At 42.5% G+C, this 25324-nt stretch overlaps 1 protein-coding gene across 2 annotated transcripts in view; it reads left to right on the top strand.

The window, feature by feature from the left end:
* FNBP1L (formin binding protein 1 like) overlaps positions 1-25324 on the top strand; it is a 245367-nt gene that overhangs the window by 194218 nt on the left and 25825 nt on the right. For both annotated transcript variants that reach the window (XM_077452895.1, XM_077452894.1), the window contains exons 10-11: positions 17241-17350; positions 19575-19707. In XM_077452895.1, the coding sequence (XP_077309021.1) occupies positions 17241-17350; positions 19575-19707 (243 nt within the window). The remainder of the gene's footprint in view (positions 1-17240; positions 17351-19574; positions 19708-25324) is intronic.

Below are 25324 nucleotides of genomic sequence, written 5' to 3'. Positions count from 1 at the left end.
ATGAAATAAGTTAAGCTAAAAAAATGAGCAGTCACGATTAAAGTGACACAAAGTGCAAATAACATACTGTAAAGAATTGTGCTCTTTCAGAAGATGTCCATGTGCACACACAGCAATGAATATACGTGAGGCAAAATTAGGCGGATAAATGAAAAAATGAATGAAAAATGAACACGTCCAATTAAATTGTAAATTCCAATACTTGTCAGTCTTCACTGGAGAGTATGATGAAAAAGTGAAGAGATGGATCACAATCTGAGGAGAGGGAACTCTGTGAGTAGGAACCCTTACTGAGACGTTGCCCCAATGTGCGGCTGCAGAGATCGGGCAATGTCTCTCTGCCTGTGATTAGCGCAGCGCCGACTTCCTGGCCGGCTCAGCACGTGGACCATGCGAATGCGCCTGAACTTATCCCTACTGGTCATTCTTCACTGGAAGGAGTGGATGATGAAAAAGTGAAGAGATATGGATAACAAACTGAGGAGAGGGAACTCGGTGAGTAGGAACCCTTACCAGACCAGAATAAGCCCTCTGCAGGGACTGATGGATATCCGATGCCTCCAGCGTGTTCCAGTAATAAGCAGGGATCACTCCAGCACAGTGCCCGCAGAGGGCTTATTCTGCCTGTGCTCAAGACGCCGCTCTTGAGGGGGTCCTTCCGATCTGGTAAGGGTTCCTACTCACAAAGTTCCCTCTCCTCAGATTGTGATCCATCTCTTTTCGCTTTTTCATCATACTCTCCAGTGAAGACTGACGAGTGTTGGAATTTACAATTTAATTGGACTTGTTCATTTTTCATTCATGTTTTCATTTATCCACCTAATTTTGCCTTACATATATTCATTGCTGTGTGTGCACATGGACATCTTCTGAAAGATCACGATTCTTTAGAGTATTTGTTATTTGCACTTCGTGTCACTTTAATTGTGACTGTTAATTTTTTTTTTAGCGTAACTTATTTTATTCACTACTTTATTTGCACCATAGGGATGTTTGATGGTTTTTGTTGCTACTTTGGTTTTCCAAGTATGTAATACTTTAGCGCAGTATTTATATTTTTTTCTTCAACTCCTGATCTGCAGATGTGTGCTGGTTCACTAGCGCAATGTTTTGAGTCCATTGGATCTGCACAACAAACCAAAAGCTACCATCTTCTGGAGAATGTCTTTGGCAGGCTGAATATTTAAGTAGAGGAAATTTAATAGGAAGAATATTTATATTTTTTTAACTTTTTATTGTGGAACTTCTATAATGTCCTACATTAAAAAGTGAATTTTTTTGTTTAGCGCTGTTCCGATTTTCAGTGACCTAAGAAATCATGTTCATAATAAACAAAGGATACTGTCTGACTGCCTTCAGCATGAGCCCTATTTAAAACTATACCTATAAGCTGATCATCCACTGGATTTTTTTGCTTTATACCACTAATTCCCTTGTTGGTCCAATGGTTTAGGGATCTTATAAAAGCTTCCTGCTGACTGTTATTTCAGATGGTCTTCACTGTGTTCTTCTGAAATAAAAAATCTCTTTAAAATTATCATTTGTCTTTTAAATTTTTTTTATTTTAACTTTGGTGGTAATCTGCCTACATCATGCTTGAAGCCATCTGAATCAGCAGCCTCAGGTGACCATACCTGTCTGTAAGTGTCCAGTTGAATAATTTTCCTAGTCTCCACACTGTGAAAGTGTTAGGTTGCACTGAATAGCTAGGCATCCGTTTTGACAGGACAAGCCTGATTACATTATGTTCTCTGACTTTTTCTCAGAAAATTAGAACAAAACGCTGCAATATCTTTCAGTAACTTGCCATTTCTTTCTGCTGCTGTGGAACGGTTCAGTGGTCGTTAAGGATGGTAAGCAAAGTGTGCCGGTCTGTGTCCCATCCTGCCAACGTGAACGTCGCTGCTTAACTACTTGTATGTTTTGTGGCTAAATAACAGGTGGATGTGATGACAGCTTGCAAGATTCTTCATCCCCTGCTCCACATTGAATAGTTATGGTTCTTTGTGGGCTGTATAACAAACACATGTATATTATGGCAGGCTGTCTGTTTGGATTTTCTATATAGTGTTACTTTTTAGGCTTTTAGCCTCTGATAGAAGCCTATGTTTACCAAATTCAGAGTAAATTTAATGATTGCTACTTCATTACATTTTTTTCTTTTGAAGGAAACTTGTGCTGAAAAGATACAGAGGCTACAATTGCTGACCATCTGAAAAAAATGCTGGTTGCCTACCTGTCTCTGAATGCAATATTTGCTTTCACTAACCTGTGACAGGCATAGTGATCAAGAACTCCTGATCCACAAAGTGACCCAAGTACACAAACCACTGATACACAATGACAGCTGGCTGTCGCCTCAAGAAGAAGGGCCAACAGTGTTGGCCTGCATGCTTCCTCAGCACAAGTTTTCTTTGAGTGGATCATTGTCAAAGCTTTGTGTGATTTTGTTTAAACAGCTGAAAACTGTTGTTTAGTCAGAATTGCATTTTTTACATTTGTGGCAGGGTCAAGACTAGATAAAGAGAGGGTAATGATTGCAGATTTTAAAACTTTATTTGATTCGACCTAGAGCTGCACGATTAATCGTCAAGAATCTTTATCGCAATTTTTTTTTCCCCCTGTTGCGATCTTGACAAGTGTTTCACGATTCTTGCTATGCAAGAATTCTCTCTGCTCTTCTGAAGCTGTCAAAAGAAAGGGAAAAAAAAAATTGCAGTCTGCCAAGAATCACAACATTCTTTAGCAGAGGAACTAAGCATAAACATTGTAAAAATTTGTCAATGGAATAGACTGTGTGTAACTGAGGAAAGTTTAACCGCTTAAACACTAAAACTTTTTCTGACATTTGTTGGTTTCAAGTTAAAAAAAAATTCATTTTTTTTGCTACAAAATTACTTAGAACCCCCAAACATATTATATATATATATATATATATATATATATATATATATAATATCTCAAATTAATTTTTTGGGGAAAAAATTACTTTAATGAATTAAAAAATGAATAAAAATAACCTGTAAAGTTAGCCCAATTTTTTTGTATAATGTGAAAGATTTTTACTTCGCGAGAATCGTGATCTTTTCTTTATCGTACATCATGTGTCATGTTGACACTGGTATAATCCAATACAGGAAGTTGACTCTCCTATATAACCCCTCCTCCTCCCAGGAGTACCTCAGTTTTTTCGCCAGTGTCTAATGTGTTTGTCATGAATGAAGATTGTGCTCTGAAGAGCTCCTGGAGGGATCCATGACATATTTAAAAAACCTCCACAGCAGGATCCATCCTTGCCCCTGAGGCCATAGGATAGTACCCGGGCGTCGCAGACAAGAATGAAGTTTTGCCTGTAAGCTTCTCCTTGAGAGCTGGACCCTAGGAACCAGGACTCTCTTGGTCTTGCTACATTACCTAAAGCTGTTCCTGAGGGGTGCTATACAGGTCCAAAGGAGTGAAACGGCTATTAAAGGGACCCGGTCTTTGACTGTTACTACACAGCCCGCCGTGATGGGTGAAGTTTGGATCTGTCTGTTTACAGCAGTATCCTGCAGCCTGGACAAGGTAAGGGAAAAGGCTGAGGCTTTTTCCTTCTATATTCTTTGTATGCCTGTTAGAATGTCCTCCTATAGGGGGTAATTTACACCACTCAGCAGCTCTTTCTCTAGGCTATATAGCTTCTGTGGGTGGTCCCAGCGGAGGGGGTTCTTAATGTATATCTTTAAGGGGTTTTAGTAGCATACAGCAGTGGATAAAAACAAATATGTTTTGATATTTTGATGATTTGATATTTCTGTGGATGGCACAGCTGAGAAGGCTTTAAAAAAAGGGGGGATTTTTAAACCATGGCCCCCTTGTCTGCCGGGGCTTAAGCTTAGCAGCATGGGAATTTTCTGTGTCAGTAAACTGCTGACAGAACCCCCCTGCCCTCTCTCTCTCCCCCTCCTCTTACAAGAGTACGTCCTTACAAGGACGGCGTCGCATACCTGTGCATACTGGCCCTCAGAGCCCGGCGGCAATGGAAGAGCGGCGTCTCCTCCTCCCTTCAGACAGACATGCATGCCGTTCGTGCGCAAAATAGGCATATTCAAGGAGAGGGGGCGGGTATTGCCGAAGGACGCTGAGGGGCTTGTCCGAGGTCACATGGCACCGTGTACAGATGTAAGGTCCACATATAGCACACGACGCAGAGGAGGGAGAGGTGCTGGTGACGCCAATCAGCTTTCACCTGAGGCAATATCACAGACACTCAGTTGCAGAGATCTCCTACCTGAAAGAGGAGTTTGACACACTGAGACATTAGATAGAACGCTGAGCATGTAAGGGGTATTACAGGCATTTCCAGTACATTTCCAGTACAGGAAAATTATTGTTACTTAGCATTATTATGGTGACATTATTTTGCTAGAACTGTTCTTAAAGCGGAGGTCCACCCTAAAGTGGACCTTCCGCTCATCGGAACCCTCCCCCCCTCCGGTGCCACAATCGGCACCTTTCAGGGGGAGGGGGGTGCAGTTACCTGGATAATCCAGGTAACTGCACCCACTTCCGGGACAGCTCTCTGCGGAAAGGGGCGTAACTTACGCCCCTTTCCGCAAGTGCCCGCCCCTTCCCGCAAGTGCCCGCTGCCTGCTGGGAAACACACAGCTCCCAGAGGCAGCGGGGAGCGTCCTTATTGCGCAGCGCAATTCGCGCATGCGCAGTAGGGAACCGGGAAATGAAGCCGAAAGGCTCCATTTCCTGATTCCCATACCCAAGATGGCGGCGTCAGGACCCGACAGACGACCTAGCGATCGGCTTCGGGTGTCGACATCGCGGGTGCGCTGGACAGGTAAGTGTCACTATTTTAAAAGTCAGCAGCTGCAGTATTTGTAGCTGCTGGCTTTAAAAAAAAAAACGCGGAGTCCCGGTGGACTCCCGCTTTAAGCAAATGGTGTTTGGTGTACCTCTGCTCTTGGCGCTTAGCACTATGTCTTCCAGACCTACCATAAAGGTACCTAAAGTGTCACCCCCAGGCGCTGGGAACCCCAGTCATGCCTCCACACTGTCATCCTCTTCGGAGAGATCAGACATGGCAAGCCAGGGTGAGTCATTGGAAGCTAGCGGTGGTGCAACTGCTTCACACACTTCAGCCTTCATATGTGACTGAAGATGCAGTTTCCTCTAACCTGCAGGGCTTAGAAGGAAGATTAGTGGCTTTAATGGCATCCTCTATCCAGGTGGATAGGAAGCGTCCTAGATCCCCTTCCCCCACCTTAGGCTCTCTACAGATAGTGAAGGGTCCAAAGGAATTTTGGGGACAGGATGAGGTATTACCCTCAGATGATCAAGAGGTATTACAAACCGATAATTTCTCGGTGGAGGAAACACTATTTGAAGTTTCAGCTTCACAGCACAGAAGTACAAAGCCTTACAGAGATGGTTTGCTCTGCCTTTGTTACCCCTAACAATGTTAGCTGAAGGTCCGATCTCCTTGGGTTCTTTGAAACTTTTCTAACCTTTGCATGCGTTTTCCATACACGCATTACTAGAAAAGCTTATTTATACTGAATGGGATCATCCGGATAAGCATGTTTCCCCTCCAAAGAGATTCTCCATTCTCTATCCTATGGAGGAAAAATTCTCAAAAAATGGAAAGTTCCAGCAGTTGATGCTGCGATTTCCAATGTCGATAAGAGTTTAACTTGTCCAGTGGACAATGCGCAGATGCTTAAAGACTCAACAGAGAAGAAGCTGGAAGGTCTGTTAATCTTCTTTTTCATTAGCAGGGACCGTGACTCAGCCTGCAATCATAGCTATAGACATCTGTCAGTCCTTAAAGAGGAAGTAAACCCTTCCAAACAACTTGGACCTATAGGTAAGCCTAGATTAAGGCTTACCTGTAGGTCCAAGCAATATCTCCTAAACCTATATGGTTTAGGAGATATTTGCCCGAAAATGGGCACCGCTGTCTACGGCGCATGCGCCGTAGACAGCGGCGCGCAGGCGCACTAAATGCGGCAAATCCAAGAATGTATTTGCCTAATTTGTCGACTCCCGTGCGCATGCGCGGGAGTGACGTCATCGCGGCTGCGCCGCTGTGATTCGTCGGAGCTGCGAGACGCCACCAGCAACATGGATGCGGCGGACTACAGGGGACAGCGGCGACTTCGCTGGCTCCTGTGTCAGGTAAGTGACACATAATGAGCTACTATGCGATGCATAGTAGTCCATTATGCTTTACCTTTGCAGGGAAAAAAAGAGGAAGTAAACCCATTAGGGTTTACTTCCTCTTTAAAGGAGATGCTCTTAATTAGCTCCCTGCACAACAGGCCCTGGAGTTGGATTCTATTCATCAGGCCTCATCACGCCTTGCGCTTGTTCTAGTACACATGCGGAGTATCCTTTGGTTAAAGGGTTGGTCAGCTGAAACGCCTTGCAAGAACCTTCTAATTCGTTTTTCCTTTAAGGGAGAACGACTATTTGGAGATGGTTTGGATAAATACATCCAAACAATCTCCAGCGCAAAGAGTATTTTGCCAGTCAAAATAAAAGGTAAACGTCCTTTGTTTAAATGCACTTTTTTTTCTGCGCTAGATGTATCCATCTCTAGGCAGGGGCGATGGCTTCCACTGTCAGACTCTAGAGGAAGTTCTCGGGGTCAAACCCAGGCACAAAGGAAGACCTGGAGCCACAAGTCGGCAAAGCTGAATATTAAAGCTTCTTCATGAAGGGTGGGGGGAAGACTTCTGAGGTACTCGGAAGTCTGGCAAAGGGAAATTCACGACAAATGGACTCTCCACAATGTCTCTGGGATACAAACTAGAGTTTTGAGATTTTTCCACCGCCTTGTTTTCTGAGATCAAACGTTCCCAAGGATCCAGGGAGAAGGCAATCTCTGCATTAGACCAATTGTTGGCTCAAGGGGTGATCATACAGATTCCAAAACAAGAGCAAGGTTTGGGGTTTTACTCAAACCTATTTACTGTACCAAAGCCAAATGGGGATATCAGACCAATTCTAAATCTAAATCGGTACCTAAAGATCCGCTCCTTTTGCATGAAGTCAATCAAGTCGGTTGTTTCCCTCCTACAAGGAGGAGAACTTCTGACATCCATCGACATCAGAGATGCATATCCCTATATATCCACCTCACCAGAAGTTTCTGCGGTTCGAAGTAGAACAAAAGCACTTTCAGTTTACAGCCTTGCCTTTCGGCCTTTCTACAGAACCCAGGTTATTGACAAAAGTACTAGCCCCACCTCTAGTCAGGTTAAGGGCACAGGACATAACTGTCTTGGCTTACTTAGATGATCTATTGTTAATAGACTAGTTAGTGGCTCACTTGAAGCAAGGTGTGGCCATTATAAGCAGTTACCTGGAAAGTCTGGGTTGGATTCTCAACCTAAAGAAAACCTCCTTAAAGCCACTAAGAAGGCTGGAATATCTAGGCCTGATCATAGACACAGCCCAGAAAAGGGTGTTCTTGCCTCCCAGAAAGATCAGCTCCATACAAGAGCTTGTGCGGATGGCCAGGTCGAAGAGAAATCCTTCAATTAGCCTTTGCATGAGGTTGTTAGGAAAGATTGTAGCTTAATTCGAAGCAGTTCCCTATGTCCAATTCCATCCAATTCAATCCGAGACAGTATCCTGTCTGCTTGTAACAAGAGAATTCATGCTTTGGATTTGCCAATGCGGCTGTCCCAAAGAGTGTCCCAAAGCCTCAGTTGGTGGTTACTACCTCAGAAACTGCTGAAGGGAAAGTCCTTCAGACCAATTATCTGGAAAGTAGTAATGACAGATGCCAGCCTGGTCCCCCTGAGGAAGATACGAAAATCCCCTTGTATCGACATGCGTTGGGGAAGGGGGCAGGACGGATAGCTAGGCAGTGTATCTGCCGAATACAATCAGCATACCACCCTGTTAACGGCCAGCATATCCCGCTTTTTCATGCTGTTAAGAGTGGCGCTCTGATGCGCCATGGTAATGTGAGTACCCTGTGTGCGATTTTTTTTTTTTTTATGTGTTTTCAATAAATGTTCTTTATATACTACACTATGAAATCCTTTCTTCTATTGATATACCGAGGCACAAGAGGGACCCCACTGGTACACTGAGATATATCTGAAGTCAACCTAGGATTCTGGATATATAGCTGAACCATTTTAGATTCCAAAGCGCGTATTGACCTAGCCTAAATAGCGGGGTTACGCGCTCTAAGGTGAGCGGCTAATACCTAGGGGGGGACACCGGAGTGTGAACACAGAACTTTAATATTGAATCTGATTGCACAATATCCACTAAATTGCATGAAGGATTTTGCAGCACTTGTGGGCTGAAATTGTGAAGTTTGCACAATGCACTTTTTATTGTATTTTTTCACATGTTTAATATATGTATGAACTTTTAGATTGATGTTTTATATTTATATGTACTTTTTCACTATAAAAATGTTATAATTTTCACATGAGCGCACTTTATTTGTAACGTTGCATGTATATTGTAGCGCTAGTCTCACTTTATTGTGGATGATTTACAGCATTTTTTCTTACATTTTATTTGCAGCAGTGCACTGATATTGAAGCACTATTATCACGTTATTGTGGATGATATACGTTAAATTTATTTTGATAGCGCGGCATGCTATAGTATATTTGACAGATGCCAGCCTGTCAGGCTGGGGAGCAGTATTAGAAAAGATGACTGTCCAGGGATAGTGGTCAGGAACTGAAAGCCTTGCCCATCAACATCCTAGAGATTCGGGCAGTGTATCTGGCTCTGAGAACCTGGACCTCCAGGTTAAAGAATTGTCCTGTCAGGATCCAATTCGACAATGCTACAGCTGTGGCATATATAAATCACCAAGGGGGCACCAAAAGTCTCTCAGCTCAGAGAGAGGTGAACCAGATTCTAACTTGGGCAGAAAAGAATGTCCCATGCCTATCGGCAGTGTTTTTTTTTTTCATTCCAGGAGTAGAGTATTGGCAGGCGGACTACTTAAGCTGCCAGCAGTTATTCCCGGGGGAATGGTCTCTGCATCCCAAAATTTTTCAGGCTATTTGCCAAAGATGGGGGACTCCGAATGTAGACCTTCTAGCATCCAGATTCAACACGAAGTTAGTCAACTTTGTGTCCAGGACAAGGGATCCACTCGCATATGGAACAGATGCGTTGGTGACCCAGTGGGATCAGTTTTCACTGATCTATGCATTTCCCCCGATTCAATTGCTACCTCGACGACTTTTCAGGATCAAGCTAGAAAGAAAGAACCTACAATACTGGTAGCACCAGCATGGCCCAGGAAGTCGTGGTACGCAGAGATCGTAAAGATGGCAGCAGAGGACCCATGGGCCCTCCCACTAAGGCCAGACCTGCTATCACAGGGGCCAATATTCCATCCTACTTTGCGAATGCTAAATTTAATGGCCTGCTTATTGAGACCCACATTCTGAAGAAACGTGGGCTTTCCAGGTCAGTTCTCTACTTTGATTAATGCTAGGAATCCAGCTTCTAGAGCTATATATTATAGTCTGGAAAACTTATGTTTCCTGTTGTGAATCCAAGGGTTGGCACCGTCGGAGATATATCATAGGCAGAATTCTTGCCTTTCTACAATCAGGCGTAGAGGTGAAGTTGGCCCTGAGTACTATTAAAGGCCAAGTCTCAGCCTTTATCTATTTTATTTCAAAGACCGCTTGCTACACATTCTTTAGTCTACGGTTTCATGCAAGGAGTGATGCGGATTAATCCACCAGTTAAATCACCCTTAAGCCCTTGGGACTTAAATTTAGTTTTGTCGGTGTTACAAAAACAGCCATTTGAACCAATACAGCATATTCCGTTAGTCCCTTTGACAAGGAAGCTGGTATTTTGGTTGCTATATCCTCAGCAAGGAGGGTGTCAGAATTGGCTGCTCTTTCTTGTGAAGAGACATATTTGGTTATTCTTGAGCACAGAGTGGTGTTACGCCCTCATCCAGGCTTTTTGCCAAAGGTAGTTTCAGGCTTTCATCTGAAGATATTGTCCTGCCTTCGTTTTTCCCAAAACCAGGTTCCAGGGAAGAAAGGTCACTACATTGTCTTGATGTAGTGAGAGCAGTGAAAATCTATTTAATGAAAACTGCTCAGATTTGTAAGACTGACATCTAATTTATTCTGCCACAGGGACCTAAGACAGGACAGGCAGCGTCAAAATCCACTGTCGCTAAGTGGATTTGGCAAGTTATAATTCAAACTTATGGTTTAAAGGGAAAGATTCCCCTTTTCAAGTTAAGGTGCACTCTACCAGAGTGGTTGGTACTTCCTGGGCATAACATTTTATCAAGTAGATGGCATGAGGATATCGCCTTCAGGTGCAGTGTTCTGCAGGCAGCAGTATAAAGTACTCAGGTCTGGGGGTTGCCCTACAGTTTGTCTCCCTCCCCTCAAGTAGCATTGCTATGGGACATCCCACTAAGTAAATTCTTGAGGCTCTGTCCTATGATGTACGATAAAGAAAATAGGATTTTTAAAACAGCTTACCTGTAAAAAAAAAAACTTTTCTTGGAGTACATCATAGGACACAGAGCTCCCGCCCCTCTGTTTCATGGGGTGAAAGGATATTGCTTATATTGCTTGGCTACAAAAACTGAGATACTCCTGGAAGTAGGAGGGGTTATATAGGGTTAACTTCCTGTATTGGATTATACCAGTGTCAACACCTGAAGGTAGGCCTACACTAAGTAAATACTTGAGGCTCTGTGTCCTATGATGTACTCCAAGAAAAGGATTTTACAGGTAAGCTGTTTTAAAAATCCTATTTTTATTCTAAGCAAAAAAAACGTGATTTACATTTTAGCCAGAATCGTGCAACTCTAATTCGACCACCTGTTCATCCAGTTATCATAAAATTTATTTAATGCAAACCCGGGGACACAAAAAGTAATGCTAATCATCCATGCATAGATTTCCTGCAACATTTTAAGCAGATAATCAGACTTTAAGGTGCGAAAACATAAATGTAAGACAATTTTCTATCTCCAATGTACATCAATTAGGATGCAGGTATTAAAAGTGTCTTGGTGTACTGGAAATTTCAGTAAAAGTTATATAACCACTTCAGCCCCAGTGCATTTGGCTGACCAGAGCACTTTTTGCGATTCAGCACTGCATCGCTTTAACTGACAATTGTGCAGTCGTGAGACATGGCTCCCAAACAAAATTGACGTCTTTTTTTCCCCCCACAAATAGTTTTCTTTTGGTGGTATTTGATCACCCCTGCGGTTTTATTTTTGTACTATAAACAAAAAGCGACTATTTTGAAAAACGCATTTTTTTACTTTTTGCTATAATGAATATCCCCCAAAAATGTATAAAAAAAAATTTGTTTTTCCTCAGTTTATTCCGATATGTATTCTTCTAAATATTTTTGGTAAAAAAATCAAAATAAGCGTTTATTGGTTTGCGCAAAAGTTATAGCGTCTACAAAATAGGGGATGGTTTTATGGCATTTTTATTTACTTATTTTTTTTTTTTTTACTAGTAATGGCTGCGATCAGCCATCAGATTTTTATCGTGACTGCGACGACATGGCGGACACATCGCACACACTTGGCTCTGTTTTGGGACCATTCGCATTTATACAGCGATAAGTGCAATTAAAAATGTACCGATTACTGTGTAAATGTGATTGGCAGTGAAGGGGTTAACTGGGAGGGGGCGCTGCAGGGGTTAAGTGTGTCCTAGGGAGTGATTCTAACTGTGGGGGGTAGAGGCTGTTTGAGACACTACACTGATAACCACTCCCGATCTCAGGGAGCTGTGATCAGTGTTGGTGTCATTAGGCAGAAGGGGGAAATGCTTGTGTTACATTAGCATTTTCCTCTCCGTGAGACGATCGCGGGTATCCCCACGGACATCAAGTCAGTGGTACCCACGGTCGGACTCGAGGCGGACACCTGCTATGCAAGCCTTGCAAGATCACGTACAATAACTTGATTTCACGTAGCGAAGCCAACCTGCCACATTAAAACTGCGGTGGCAGGTCCGCAAGCGGTTAATGTTTATGGGGGAAAAAAATGGGGTCTTGGTGTATAATACATGTATTATACACCAATAAACTCTTAATACTTGTATCCCAATCAGAATCGATGTAAATCAATGATTTATTAATGTTTTTTTCAAATTTATTTTAATAAAATGCTTTTGGAGTAAAAATCTATGTACGATACATGAATAATTTAGTTCATTCAGCATGAAATGTAGCATGAGGCTGTATATTCTGCAATATTTACAGTTTTGGTAAACTCATTCAGTGAATGCAAGCTGAGATGACCTGCACTGCATTGATGCATTCACACAATTTCACAGTAACCATGAGATAAAACAAAGTTCAGGAATATTCCTTTATCCCATTGTTTTGCAAATCTATGCACACTACAAACATTGAATTTGTTCAGATATCGCTGTTCTACTAACCTGACAGCTTATAACTCTAAATAGGAAACCTTAATTTTGTTGTAAATATTAAAGATTCCAACTACCAGTACATTTAAAGAGCACATGTCATTTCAGATCAATCATGACTGCGCTTGTTAGCGGGCGTCCACTCTCCTGCTGTCGCCACGTCCCTTGCCTTACCAGGTTGGGTGGACTGTCACAAGCCATCCCATTGAAGTGAATGGAACTGTCAGTCAACAACGGGTCAGAGGAGGAGCCGCTGTAGGACAGAAATGACAGTTTCTCTTTAAAAATTATAATTTTGAATCATATATAATGAAATCAAGCCTTTTTATTAGTGATTTAAATCAAATCCACCTTGATCCTAATGTATGTTTGTGATAATTTGTCTTTTATCATATGCATTTGTTTGGTACCTCCGATTCTTCTTTTTATTTTTTATTTTTTTAATGATTATCAATGTTAAAGTTGTAAAGGCAGAAGGTTTTTTTATTTTTCATGCATGAAGATAAAGCCTTCTGTGTAGCAGCCACCCTGAGCCCCATCTGTCAAGCAATGTCCACGAGTTTCTTGGCCATCCTGGACTCTCCTCCTGATTGGCTCAGACACAGCAGTGGCGCCGTTGGCTCCAACGGCTGTCAATCATAGGCAGCCAATCAGGAGAGAGAGGGCGTGCCGAATGGCAGGTCTGTGTCTGAATGGACACAGGGAGCTGTGGCTCGGGTGCCCCCATAGCAAGCTGCTTGCTGTGGGTGCACTTAACCAGAGGGAGGTGCTAGGAGCAGCAAAGAGGGACCTGAGACAAGGAGGGTCTGGGCTGCCCTGTCAAATCCACTGCAACAGAGGAGGTAAGTATAACAGGGTTTTTATTTTTTAAATAACCACTTTAATATAAAGTTGTGGCCTAGGCCATATTGCTATCTAATACATAGATTTCTTTAATTCTATCTGCTGGCTGAACAAGAGAAATCAAATGGATACTGCTATTAATATTAATCGGCCCAAAAAAATCGCCCAACGCGATTTCTAATTATCGGCATCGGCCAGAGAAAAACCCATATCGGTCGACCTCTAGTGCTGATAACTGAAGGAAGGATCGTAGCCCGTTTCAAGTGGGGCAGAGTACAAGGAGCACCTGACCAGTGTGTGCTACAGCTTGTTCAGTCTGCTGAGGGCTATGGAGTGACACAGGAAGCTGCAGAGCTAGATGTTTAATGTTGGTTTGACCCTCCTGACATATCAGGGAGGTAGATTTGTATCCAACAGAAAAAAGGCCAAACAGAATTGCCATTCTTTTGGTAACTAAATTGTATATGGATCTGAATTGTCTAATTGGCTATTTGTCTATGATCTGCTTAACCTTAAAGCAAGCTACCACATCAGTTTTTTCTAAGTTTGCTTGGGGGTTAAAAATGGGAAGAAATATGAAATACTTATAAATGTACAGTACGTGGACACAGGCAAAGTATCCATAGACCTTGAGTTTATGGGCTTATACCTCCAGGTAATTGGACACTGGCAAAGCTTTTGAGGACACACCCACTGGACACCTCCCCTAAAACCCTACCACACTATGTAAGTCCTCAGTTTTTGAACAGGTCCTAAAGCTATGGGCCTCTTTTCATTCACAGAGAATGAACTTAGTTTAACTAGTTTCTCTTTTGCTTTATTTTATCTTTTGGATTTGTCGATCAACTCCCTACTTACCTGCTAAAGCCACAAACTGAAGCAGTGCATCCAGATCTGTGCAACCTCTGTAAATCTTGGGAGCTGTACCCAGAACCCACAATGTTGGGAGGGCCTTTCATGTTGCTCCAGACACTGGATTCTGGGGGGGGGGGGGGGGGGCAGAGGTGTATTTGTGCTAGGAGCGGGATTTTGTTCTGTTCATTCTGCACTCTGGTGACCAGTTTTCAGCAGATAGCGGGCTGAAGTTTGCTGTCTGCTGACATCACAGAGCAGGTCCAGGCTTGGGCAGGATTGCGGCACTGGGGTCAGGATCTGCCCACATGCCTGGACTGGCAACTGGCTCAGCCCCTCGGTGAGCCACTGAGAGCTTAAGCCTCCTGCTCCCTCCACAGCTCAGCGCTCCAGTGAGCAAGGAGTGGACAGAGCAGAGAGGGCTGACTAATAGTCGGCAGCTCTCTGCTCGAGGAGCTGTGAGAACCTTGCAATCTGCGATGTTCGATCGCTCAGTTCAGTGTTGGAGCTGGCGGGGGACAGTTGCAGCATCCACCTAGGCAAGTATAAATCTGCAAAAACCCCATACTTGTCTTTTAAGTTATTACTAAAACCAGTAATAATCAAATGCCTTCCCGCCAATGCTAATTCTGCCTTGCCTGCTCAAAAAGAGCAAGAGCGGAAAATGCTCAGAAGAACCTGGTACACAGACATACTCAGACTTTGTATCAGACAACCCCCAGAATATTCACAACAGGCCAGGTCTATGTCGGAGCCCTCCATTTCATTCTACCTCAGTCTCAGGCTTGTTAAAGCCCAGGTTTGAAAAGAGGTGTCTCCAAGTTTTTAATTCCTACCTTGATAAATGCAGAAAAAGCAACTTTCAGAAAGATCTACTATCATACCTGGATATCCCATTTTTGCTTGGTGTGAATACAGGCACTTCAGTCCCAGAGATGACTCTGTTCCTTGCATTCTGGCCTTCGCACAATCCGGTCTTGACCAGAACTTGGCCCTAAGCATTTTAAAAGGACAGGTCTAGGCCTTGGTCTTATCCATTCTCTTTCAAAGATTTTTCTTTGCTCTCCTTAGTAAAAACTTTTCTTTTAAACTGTTTCTCATATTAAGGCCCCTATTGCAGCACCCTGAGCATACTTGGGATTTCAGATTGGTTCTCTGTGCCCTGCCCCCCTTGTGTCAGGACAAGTCTGATCGTTGGAGGAGAGCAGGCTGAGTTCCCAGCACAGCTATAGAACTGACCATGCTGTTCCATCGTGCCTAGTGTGGTCAGTTTTTAATTGGGAATGCAGGAGGACTGGCAGGAATTGGGATTTCAAACAAAGGAAGCAATACAAAGAGGAAAGTAAACTTTTTCATAAAAGTACATGTTACAACAGGTGCATATCAAGAATATAAACTATTGGGTTTACGCTACACCTCTTCTGTTTCTATACTTGGCTGCACACTCTTGCGTAGCACTGTTAAAGGGAGCCAAGACTAGCCAAACGCAACGGACAGCAGTGCGAACCTGCTAAGCCATGAATCTGAGACTGCATCTAAAAAGGTTTTATTTGTACGTGGGGGACATTAAGTAATATTGCTGAAGCTAGAACAAACAGCCCAACATCTTTATCAAACATTTTTATATTCTGTGCATTTTTTTTTTATATAGTTTTGTTTATACAGTAACATTTATTTTGGCGTGTCTGCTTTTTATTAACATAGAAAAACAATCTTCATTTTATCTAGCACTTAAAGGCTAAACTCTCCTTTAAAAAATGTTATACCCATATTTAAAATGTAATATATTCCAGCTTGTGCCCCCCTCACCCTCCCCCTGTGACAGTGGGCAGGGGATCCTATCCCTACACCTGCTGTCACATTTTAAAATCCCCGTCGCCCGCACTGTCATATAGTTTATTTGCAGTGATCAGTGACTGAAGAAAGTCCCATCTTCTATTGGGGCAGGCAGCTTGTAGTTCTCAATGAACTAAGAGGACGCTGATGAGCGCCCTAATAGTTAATTGATACCTCCTTCAGCTTTCTAACAGCCCGTACAGATGTAAGGGGAAGAAAGCTGGAGTGTCTGCAGGAGATCAACATTGTCTGACCCAATCTGATCGCAGGTGCAATGCTGTAGGCACCTGTAGGAGAAACAAATAAATGCAAATATATTTTTCTGCAAAAATTTGCTTTTAATAATTTTTTGGCCGAAAAAGTGAACTTTGCCTTTAATGAGAACGAAGAAAGAATGATCTTCTTCAAATAAAAACATATGGCAGTGCCCTTGCATTTGTTCTTATGCGTTCTGTTTTAAAATTATCAGCATATTGGATTAGCTTCTGCTAATTAATGTCAGGACACTAGAGCAATCAGTCTTACACAGAATATTTCCAACTCAAGCTGAGGTGACACCACACGGATTAGTCACATTTGTCCTCCTTGTGTTTTTGGCACAACCCCAGTTTCCATATTTTTTTTGGCTGAAGAAACTGGTTGTTCAAGGTCAACGATTTGAGACTCTGCGCATTGTTTTGTAGTATTTCAGAGCTGCATAGATTGCTGTGGTGCCCCCTGCTGAATTCCACGTAGGCCTATTTACAGAACTACTGCTTTGATCAAGGTTAGTCATGGCTGTGTCTAGGGTTGAACTTGATTGTGGAAAACAGACCTCACTGCCCATCTCAACTGGATGTTACAAAGAGTCTCCTCAGGATTTGTGGTTGGTCCTTGTCTGGCCGTTTGGTGTGTGATTTTCCAAACTTTGCCAGAAATTGTTTTTGGATTCTTCTGTGGGTAAGACTGTATACACTTTGCAGTAACCAGCTGGTGGCATAGCTCCTGCCCATTTTAAATTTGTCTCAGTGATGTTTTTGGCTTCTAAGAAATGCTCAGGCTGTATGAGGGTATCAGTAGTAGACCTAACCAAACTTTCGAAATTCTCAACACTGGTTAAGTTTGTTACACTGTATCTGCGCACATTCTTTTGTGCTTTTGCTAGTGTAAAATATGCCATGGGATCAGGCTTAAGGCAGTGTGTGTTCTGCTGGCCAGACATGTTTTATTTGCTGTGTCATTGAGTGTTCTGCTGTCCAGCTCGATTTTCCATTCCTGCTGTTCATTCAATCTTTTTTCTCCATGCAGGGGCCGTCTTTAGAGGATTTTAGTCACCTTCCTCCAGAGCAAAGACGTAAGAAACTGCAGCAAAGAATTGATGAACTAAACAGAGAGCTTCAGAAAGAAATCGATCAGAAGTAAGTCAATTGAAAGCCCTCCAATATACCTTCCTATCTGGCTTCATCAGGAGACCGCTGCAGGCTGCTGCTGCCTTTTTAGAAGTTTAAAGGCTATTTATGATGTAACTGGTTTCAGTACATTGAGCATTAAAGTATTAAGAGGAAAAACCTAGGAGTCCTTTAACCGCTTCAGCCCCGGAAGGATTTACCCCCTTCCTAACCAATCCATTTTTTTGCGATATGGCACTGCATTACTTTATCTGACAATTGTGCGGTCGTACGACACTGTACCCCATATAAAATTTTGAATCCCCCTCCCACAAATATAGCTTTCTTTTGGTGGCATTTGATTACCTCCTGCGGTTTTTATTTTTTTCTCTATAAACAAAAAAAACAGATAAAAAAACTTTTTTACTTTCTGCTTTTAAACATACCCGCTTTCGTAACATGTTACACCCTGTATATGAGTGTAACCTGTTAGGAACGGACCACCCCCTGCACCTCCTCAAACTCCACTGTGACAGCTACTCCCCACTAGCTGTCGCAAAAAAAAAAGTGGCCAAGTGAGGCTGCGTAATTGACAGAGTTCTGTGCATAGAGAGGTGCCAAATGTGGCAGCGGAGGGGGGGGGGCAAAACAAACGATGCCTGCCCTTTTGGGTGAATTGCTGCTTTAACAAAAGTAATGAAACCTTTTTCTAATCTCTAGTGGTTTTTGAGGGGAATGCATTAGGGTGAAAAACCTTGAGGGTTTACAACTTTTTGAAGCTGTCATGCAAGAAGGAAGCCATATTTAAACATAATCCAGAAACACTGCCGGTTTCTCTGGGCCCAAAGCTCATTAAAATGGTCTGTTGAAAAGTAGGAAAACTGTCACATGATCAGACACATTTACGTTTTTTAATGCAACCATGAGCGCCACATCCACTAGAGTGTAGACCTTCTGACTTATCGGGGCTCAGTTCAGGAGCCTGCATCTCTGATGGTATGGGGGGTGTATTATGTTTTTTTATTATTGCCATCAATTTCTAAATTACATTTTAATTTTTCTATATAAGGTACATTTTTCCATTTTGATATTAAAGTTCATGTATTGGCTTCAGGTCACCATCAGTTGGTATGAAGAGGCATTGAGATGCATTCTCCTTACTTCCTGATGTGGTTTCAACGTCTACCTCAACCAGGACATGATCCCTTTTCTCTCTGACTAGCTCAAGTGCCCAAGTAGAACCCCTTTTTTCTTTTCGGTATAGATAATTTTTGCTGTGCAGGTTTGCCCCTTTTTATCCAAGCACTCTGGAAAAGACCTCAGGGCGCCTAGGATCCTTTATTCACATTATGCTAAGTCCTTTATTCAGGATAGTACACATTTCCTATGCAGGGCTGGTACCAGCAATTTAACATTTCCCCAAAACATCAAACTATGTGGCTATGTTAAGAGGTTTTTCAGCCATTTTGAATAACTCAGCAGCTACAAATACTAGCTGCTGACTTTCATTAAAAGGAAACCTACCTGTCAAAGGATCCAGAACGGTTCTCACCCTGGCTGGGGCCACGGTGTGGAAGCAGACTGCGACTCCTTGTGGCTCCACAGCCAGCTTCCTAATTTGCATGTGCAAGCCATGCTGCACTGTGTTAGGTCCCAGCAAGCTGCAGGACCTATCGTGTCCCGGGCGGGGATCCAAACTTTCGGTGGCTTCACCTAGGGAAAATGGGAAGTGGGAGCACCTACCAAAACTATTTACCCGCTCCTCCCAAAAAATAAAATGTTCAAAAAGGTCGGGGGGGGGGGGGGAATTTAGCCTAATAGGAATTCTGTGTAATACACTGCATCCATTTTTTTCTTGGATACTTTCTTGTAAGGGTGATAGGCCAGTATGTAGCTTCATATTTTTTGCACCAGTCACAATTTAAATAGGTTTGAATATGATTGGCTGTGGGTAAGTATTCAAATCTGTGAAAGTTCTGCACTTTAAGCTAATGTCTATCTGACAAAGCCTGATGCATCAAAGTGGGGTGTTTTTAACAATTATTCTCTGACATTGCAAAGTGGGAATGCCTGGAAGTAGGGTTGTGTTCTCTATGTGCCTTTTTTAAAGGCTTTATTTTCAGTATTGCCTGGAATTTCCCTTTTATCTGGTAACTCCCCCTAGGTACGACTTTTAGTTTGTGATTAATAACATTATGTTACTATTGCAGAGGAATAAACCAGAATGAATAATGTCCCTTCTTTCTTACCATAGAGAGGCTCTAAATAAAATGAAAGATGTGTATGAGAAGAGCCCACAAATGGGAGACCCTAGCAGCTTGCAACCAAAAATAGCGGAAACAATGAGTAACATTGAAAAGCTGAGGATGGAAATTCATAAAAATGAGGTTAGTATGACAAGTCAATACTTGAATGTAATAGATACATTTTATCCTGTATTAGGCGAGCCATTGTTCCTGTGTTCAGAGATATTATGGTTTGCTCCTATAGAACTGCCTTTCTCAACCAGAGTTCCCACAGAGGTTGTTGGTGGTTCCTTGAGCAAATTGTGCGCCTCAGATAAATAACCACTGACACCAATGGTCACCACTTTTTAGCTCCCTGTGGGGGGGGGGGGGGGGGGGGCGACATTTTTCTCAGTGATCACCAGAGTAATAGTCCCTCTCCCAATGATCACCAATGTTATGTGGTCATTCTCCCACTGACCACCAAAGTAAGGGAGCTCTTCAATGACCGCAAGTGTAAGGGACACTTTTCACCGACTACCAATGTGAGAGAGAACTTGTTTGTTTTCTGAACATTATGCGTTTACTTGCATAATTACTGAAAATAATTTTGCAGTACAGAGCAGTCCTGGGTGTGAAATAATTCAAGTATGCCACTTTCTTTATGTCAATATACAATAACCTGTAATAATTGGCAAGGGTTTTCTGAGACCATGAAGTTATTTTAAGTTCCTTCTTTTTAAAAAGGTTGAGAGAATTGTCAATTTGACTACTACATGCAGTATGAAAAGATGCATCACATGAACAAACATTTTTCAAGATGATGCACATACTCTCATCACCCTGCTTATCTGTTACTCAGGTAGCATAAGAATGTATGTACCGTATTTATCGTTGTGTAACGCGCACATTCATTTTAGGCTGGGTTCACACTGCTGCGGGGGGGAGATCCGGATGTGATTCGCACCGCACTGCAGTGCAAATCACATCGGATCTCTGTAGCGATGCGAGTTCAGCCATACAGATAGTATGGCTGAATTCGCATCGCTCCCGCAGCAAACTCGCACGGGACCCTTTTTTTGGTCCGCAGCAGAATCGGATCGCATGGGTGTTCACACCATGCGATCCGATTCCTGTGCGAGTGTGCAGATCGCACTGCGATATTCGGACGGATCTGGGGGTGTCATTAAGATTTCATTGACACTCCCAGCAGTCCGCATAGGGCAGTGTGAACTGCCGGCGGGAGTCATGCGATGCGGGAAAACGCCGCGGATTCGCGGCGTTCCCGCATCGCTATAGTGTGAACCTAGCCTTAAGAGGGAAGTTTCAGGAAAAAAACTGAAATTCTAAATGAGGAACTTTTGACGCAAATAAGGGTCAGTGCCCATCTGCAGCCTCACCATTGCCATCTATGCCCATCTGCAGCCTCACCATTGCCATCTATGCCCATCTGCAGCCTCACCATTGCCATGTATGCCCATCTGCAGCCTCACAATGCAGCAGCTTCCTATTACAGAGGCTGCCAAGTAAACAGGAGATTCTTGCTGTATGTAATCTGACGCCGCTTGTCCCACCCCCTCCCTGTCCCCTCCAAGGCAGTTAAAACACACACATGCTATTTGCACCCGATATTCATGGCGAAAAAGTGAGTGTTATACACCAATAAATACAGTACTTGCCGATTCTCCAGTTCTATAACTATCTGTTCATTTTTTTTTTTTTTTTTAATTAACTAGTATTTTAAAATTGCCCTTTATTTCGCTTTCAACCTAAAGAAAAACAAATTTCCAATGTTAAAAACATTAACCTGAGGTTACCAGAATGTTCCTTTCTTTGTCTTGACGTCTTCCAGAATAATTTTTAAGGAAACCTACTAGAGCTGCACAATTGTCAAGAATCGTTATCGTGATCTTGACTAAGGTGTCTCACAATTCTTTCACTGCAAAGAATTCTCTCTGCTCTTCTGAAGCCACAGCCTTCAAAAGAAAGGAAGAGAAAAACTGGGCAGTCTGCCAAGAATCAAAATATTCTTTATCAGTTGAATTTGAGTATAAACATTGTAACAATTTGTCAATGGAATAGACTGTGTGTAAGTGAAAAAAAGTTTAACCACTTAAACACTAAACCTTTTTCTGACATTTGTTTTGTTTTTTGCTAGAAAATTACTTGGAACCCCCCCCCCCCCCAAAAAAAAAAAAAAAAAAAAAAAAAATATATATATATATATATATATATATATATATATATAAAATATATATGTGTGTGTGTGTGTGTGTATATATATATATATATATATATATATATATATATATATATATATATATATATATATATGTGTGTGTGTGTGTATATATATATATATATATATATATATATATATATATATATATATATGTGTGTGTGTGTATATGTGTGTGTATATATATATATATATATATATATTTTGTATGTATATAATCTATATCATTTTTTAGTAGACACCCTAGAGAATAAAATGGTAGTTGCAATATTTTATGTCGCGCTGTATTTGCGCAGCGGCCTTTCAAATGCAATTTTTTTGGAATAAATTACTTTAATGAATTAAAAAAAAAAAAAAAAACTAACCTAAGTTAGTCCATTTTTTTTTTTCTTTTGTATAATGTGAAAGATTTTACATTTGCGAGAATCATGATCTTTTTATTCTAAGCAAAAAAATTGTGATCCTCATTTTGGCCGGAATCGTGCAGCTCTAAAACCTACATAATGACACAAGTGTAGCCTATCTCTAAAAAAAGATGATTCGCAACAGCGCAGTTATTTGTAAATATATTTCAAAGAAATAATAGAACAAAGTGGGACTCTAATTGTGCCTCCAGAGGAGTACAAAAAATTGAAAGACAATATAATTATACAAAAATAAACAAATTTTTATTTTCTAAAAAAAACAACATTTAAGATACATTACGGTCTTAATGATTCACTTTGAGTTCAGGGATGTGCTAGTTCTCAGCAGGTTATACAGAAAATTGCCTACGCATTTTGCGGGTGATTCCACTTTGTCATGGCCTTCAGGATAGTACAAATGTAGATGTCGTGTGCATTCAAAAAAGACTGCAAATGGGGAACGTCGGCTCAGTGGGACAGGTGAGGCCTTGGAGCCCGTGGGAAGACTTCTTGTCTGGGCAGACAAAAATGGATGGGCTGCGAGTGAGAGCGTGGAAATTAGGACAAACCTAATTGTGGAGTTGAAGCACCTTTGGGGGCGTAGAAATTATTTCCAAAGAAATATGAACCATTGGTTTCAATTATGATGAAAAGTAGTGTGAGTATAAACTTTTAAAACACGTCCCAGGGTGGAAAGAGGGGTGCGATTTTCAGCCAAGAGTAGTCTGCAATTTTATACCCACAGTCTCTGCACAGTGTTCCTCACAAGTGGAGGGATAAGCCGGTAGGCCATTTTCTGTATAACCTGCTGGGAACTAGCACTTCCCTGAATTCAAATTGAATCATTAAGACTGTAATGTATCTTAAAATGTTTCTCTTATATTCACCGACTGACACAGCTCCTCTCTTAGCCATTGGGTTGTTACGCCACCTTTAGGAGAAGACTAGGCATAACCTATTATGAAAAAACACAGAACTTTTAGTTCCGCCCAAGGGGTGGTCCCTTAGGTAACAACCCCCCAGCCTGCCATGCAGCCCTCAGTTTTATTCTGCTTAGTGAAGGATACATCCTGGGAGTGAAGAACTGGCAGGTGGACTATCTAAGTCCCCAGATGCTGGACCCAGGAGAATGTGCATTGCATCCGGAGGTGTTCAGGCTACTGTGCCTAAGATGGGGCACACCAGAAGTGGATCTTCCCTCCCTTCCCTTCCCTCCTGACCTCCCGTCTCAACCGGAAGGTGCCAAGATTTGTGTCTAGGACAAGAGATCCATGGGAAGACACGCTGGTGGCTCCGTGGGGTCGGTACCAGCTGATCTGTGCCTTTCCTCTGCTGTAACTGTTACCACGTCTGCTTTGCAGAGTGGAGGCCGAGGGGATTCCAGTAATTCTAATTGCCCTAGATTGGCCCCAGCTTCCCTGATACGCAGACCTGGTGTGCCTGGTGGCAGACGCCCCCTGGCGACTGCCGCTACGAGAAGACCTTCTGTCTCAAGGTCCAATTCTCTATCCTGCTTTACCATCGCTGGTTTTAACAGCATGGCTATTGAGATCCAGGTGTTGAGGAATCGGGGTCTGTCTGACTCGGTGATCCCAACTATGCTGAGAGCACGGAAATCTTCTCGGCTTACATCTCCATGTGTGAGGAGAAAGGATGGCATCCACGCTCCTTTTCTATATCCAGGATCCTGCTGTCTGTTCAGCAAGGAGTAGACCAGAAATTGGCCTTAAGCACCATTTAAAGGACAAATATCAGCTTTGGCTGTCTTTTTTTTTTTTTTTTTTTTTTCAGCGACCCCCTGGCATCTTGCTCTCTAGTGAGTACTTTTGTCCAAGGGGTCCGACATGTTGTTCCTCCAGTGCGTCCACCGCTACCTCCGTGGGATCTGAATCTGGTGTTGTCGGCGCTGGAAAAACCACCATTTGAAAATATCAGAGATCCCTCTGACTCTTTCCCAGAAAGTGGTCTTTCTAGTGGACATTGGCCAGGAGGGTTTCGGAACTGGCGGCCTTGTCCTGCAAGTCCCCTATCTGGTTATCCACAAGGGTAAGGCAGTGTTGCATCTGCAACCTTCTTTTCTGCTGAAAGTGGTCTTGGCATTTCACATCAATGAGGACATTGTGTTGACATCTGTGTCTTAAGCCGACACATCCTAAGTAGGTGGCCCTCCATTCCCTGGATGTGGTTTGGGGGTCTGAGGGTGTATTTGTCTGCTACGGCTCCCTTCCGGAAGTCGGACTGTTTGTTTTGGTAGCTGTTCCAAAGAAAGGCATGGCAGTCTCATCGGCCACCACTTCTAGGTGGATCAGACAGGTTTTAGTACAAGCCTATGCCTTGAAGGGGCAGGTGCCCCCCTTTCCGGTCATGGCCCACTCCACAAGGGCAATCGGAACATCTTGGGCCTTCCGACATCAAACGCCTGTCGCTCAAGTGTATAAAGCAGCAGCCTGGTAGTCTGTTCACACCTTTACGAAATTCTACAAGATAGATGTCAGTGCATCGGCTGATGCCTGTTTTGGCCGCAAAGTTTTGCAAGTGGCTGTATAGTTGCAATTGCATATGCAATTTTTTCATTTTTTTTTTTTACCATTTTTTGGGTAAAAACAGTACCTTTTAAGTTAATGCACTGTTGCATTTGTTACCGCAATTTTGCTGCGGTTTGAGGGTGGTGCCTCTCTGAGCACCCTGTTTTTTGTGGTGGTTTTTGTAGGTAAAGTTTATAATAGTTCCCACATGCCATGGTGGATGAAGTTTTTATGCTGTTTTTCCACCCCTCATTTTGTCACTGCTTGAACGTGTGTCAGTCGGTGAATATAAGAGAAAATAGGATTTTTGTACTCACCGTAAAATCCTTTTCTCTGTAATTCAGCGACTGACACAGAACCCGCCCCTCCTAATTTTCTTTATGTTGTACTGCTTCTTGACATACTGAGGGCTGTATAGCAGGCTAGGGGGCTGTTACTTAAGGGACCGCCCCTTTGGCGGAACTAAAAGTTCATGTTATGCCTAGTCTTTTCCTTAAGGGTGGCGTAACAACCCAATGAGGATCTGTCAGTCTGTGAATTACAGAGAAAAGGATTTTACGGTGAGTACAAAAATCCTATTTTTTAGAAAATAAAAATTTGTTTATTTTTGT

The sequence above is a fragment of the Lithobates pipiens genome, unplaced genomic scaffold (assembly GCF_037356315.1).
Source record: "Lithobates pipiens isolate NorthernLeopardFrog02 unplaced genomic scaffold, aLitPip1_a1.2 Scaffold_23, whole genome shotgun sequence".
Classification (NCBI taxonomy): Eukaryota; Metazoa; Chordata; class Amphibia; order Anura; family Ranidae; genus Lithobates; species Lithobates pipiens.
Note: the sequence above shows the minus strand (reverse complement) of the source record. Positions and strands in the feature narration are given on the sequence as shown.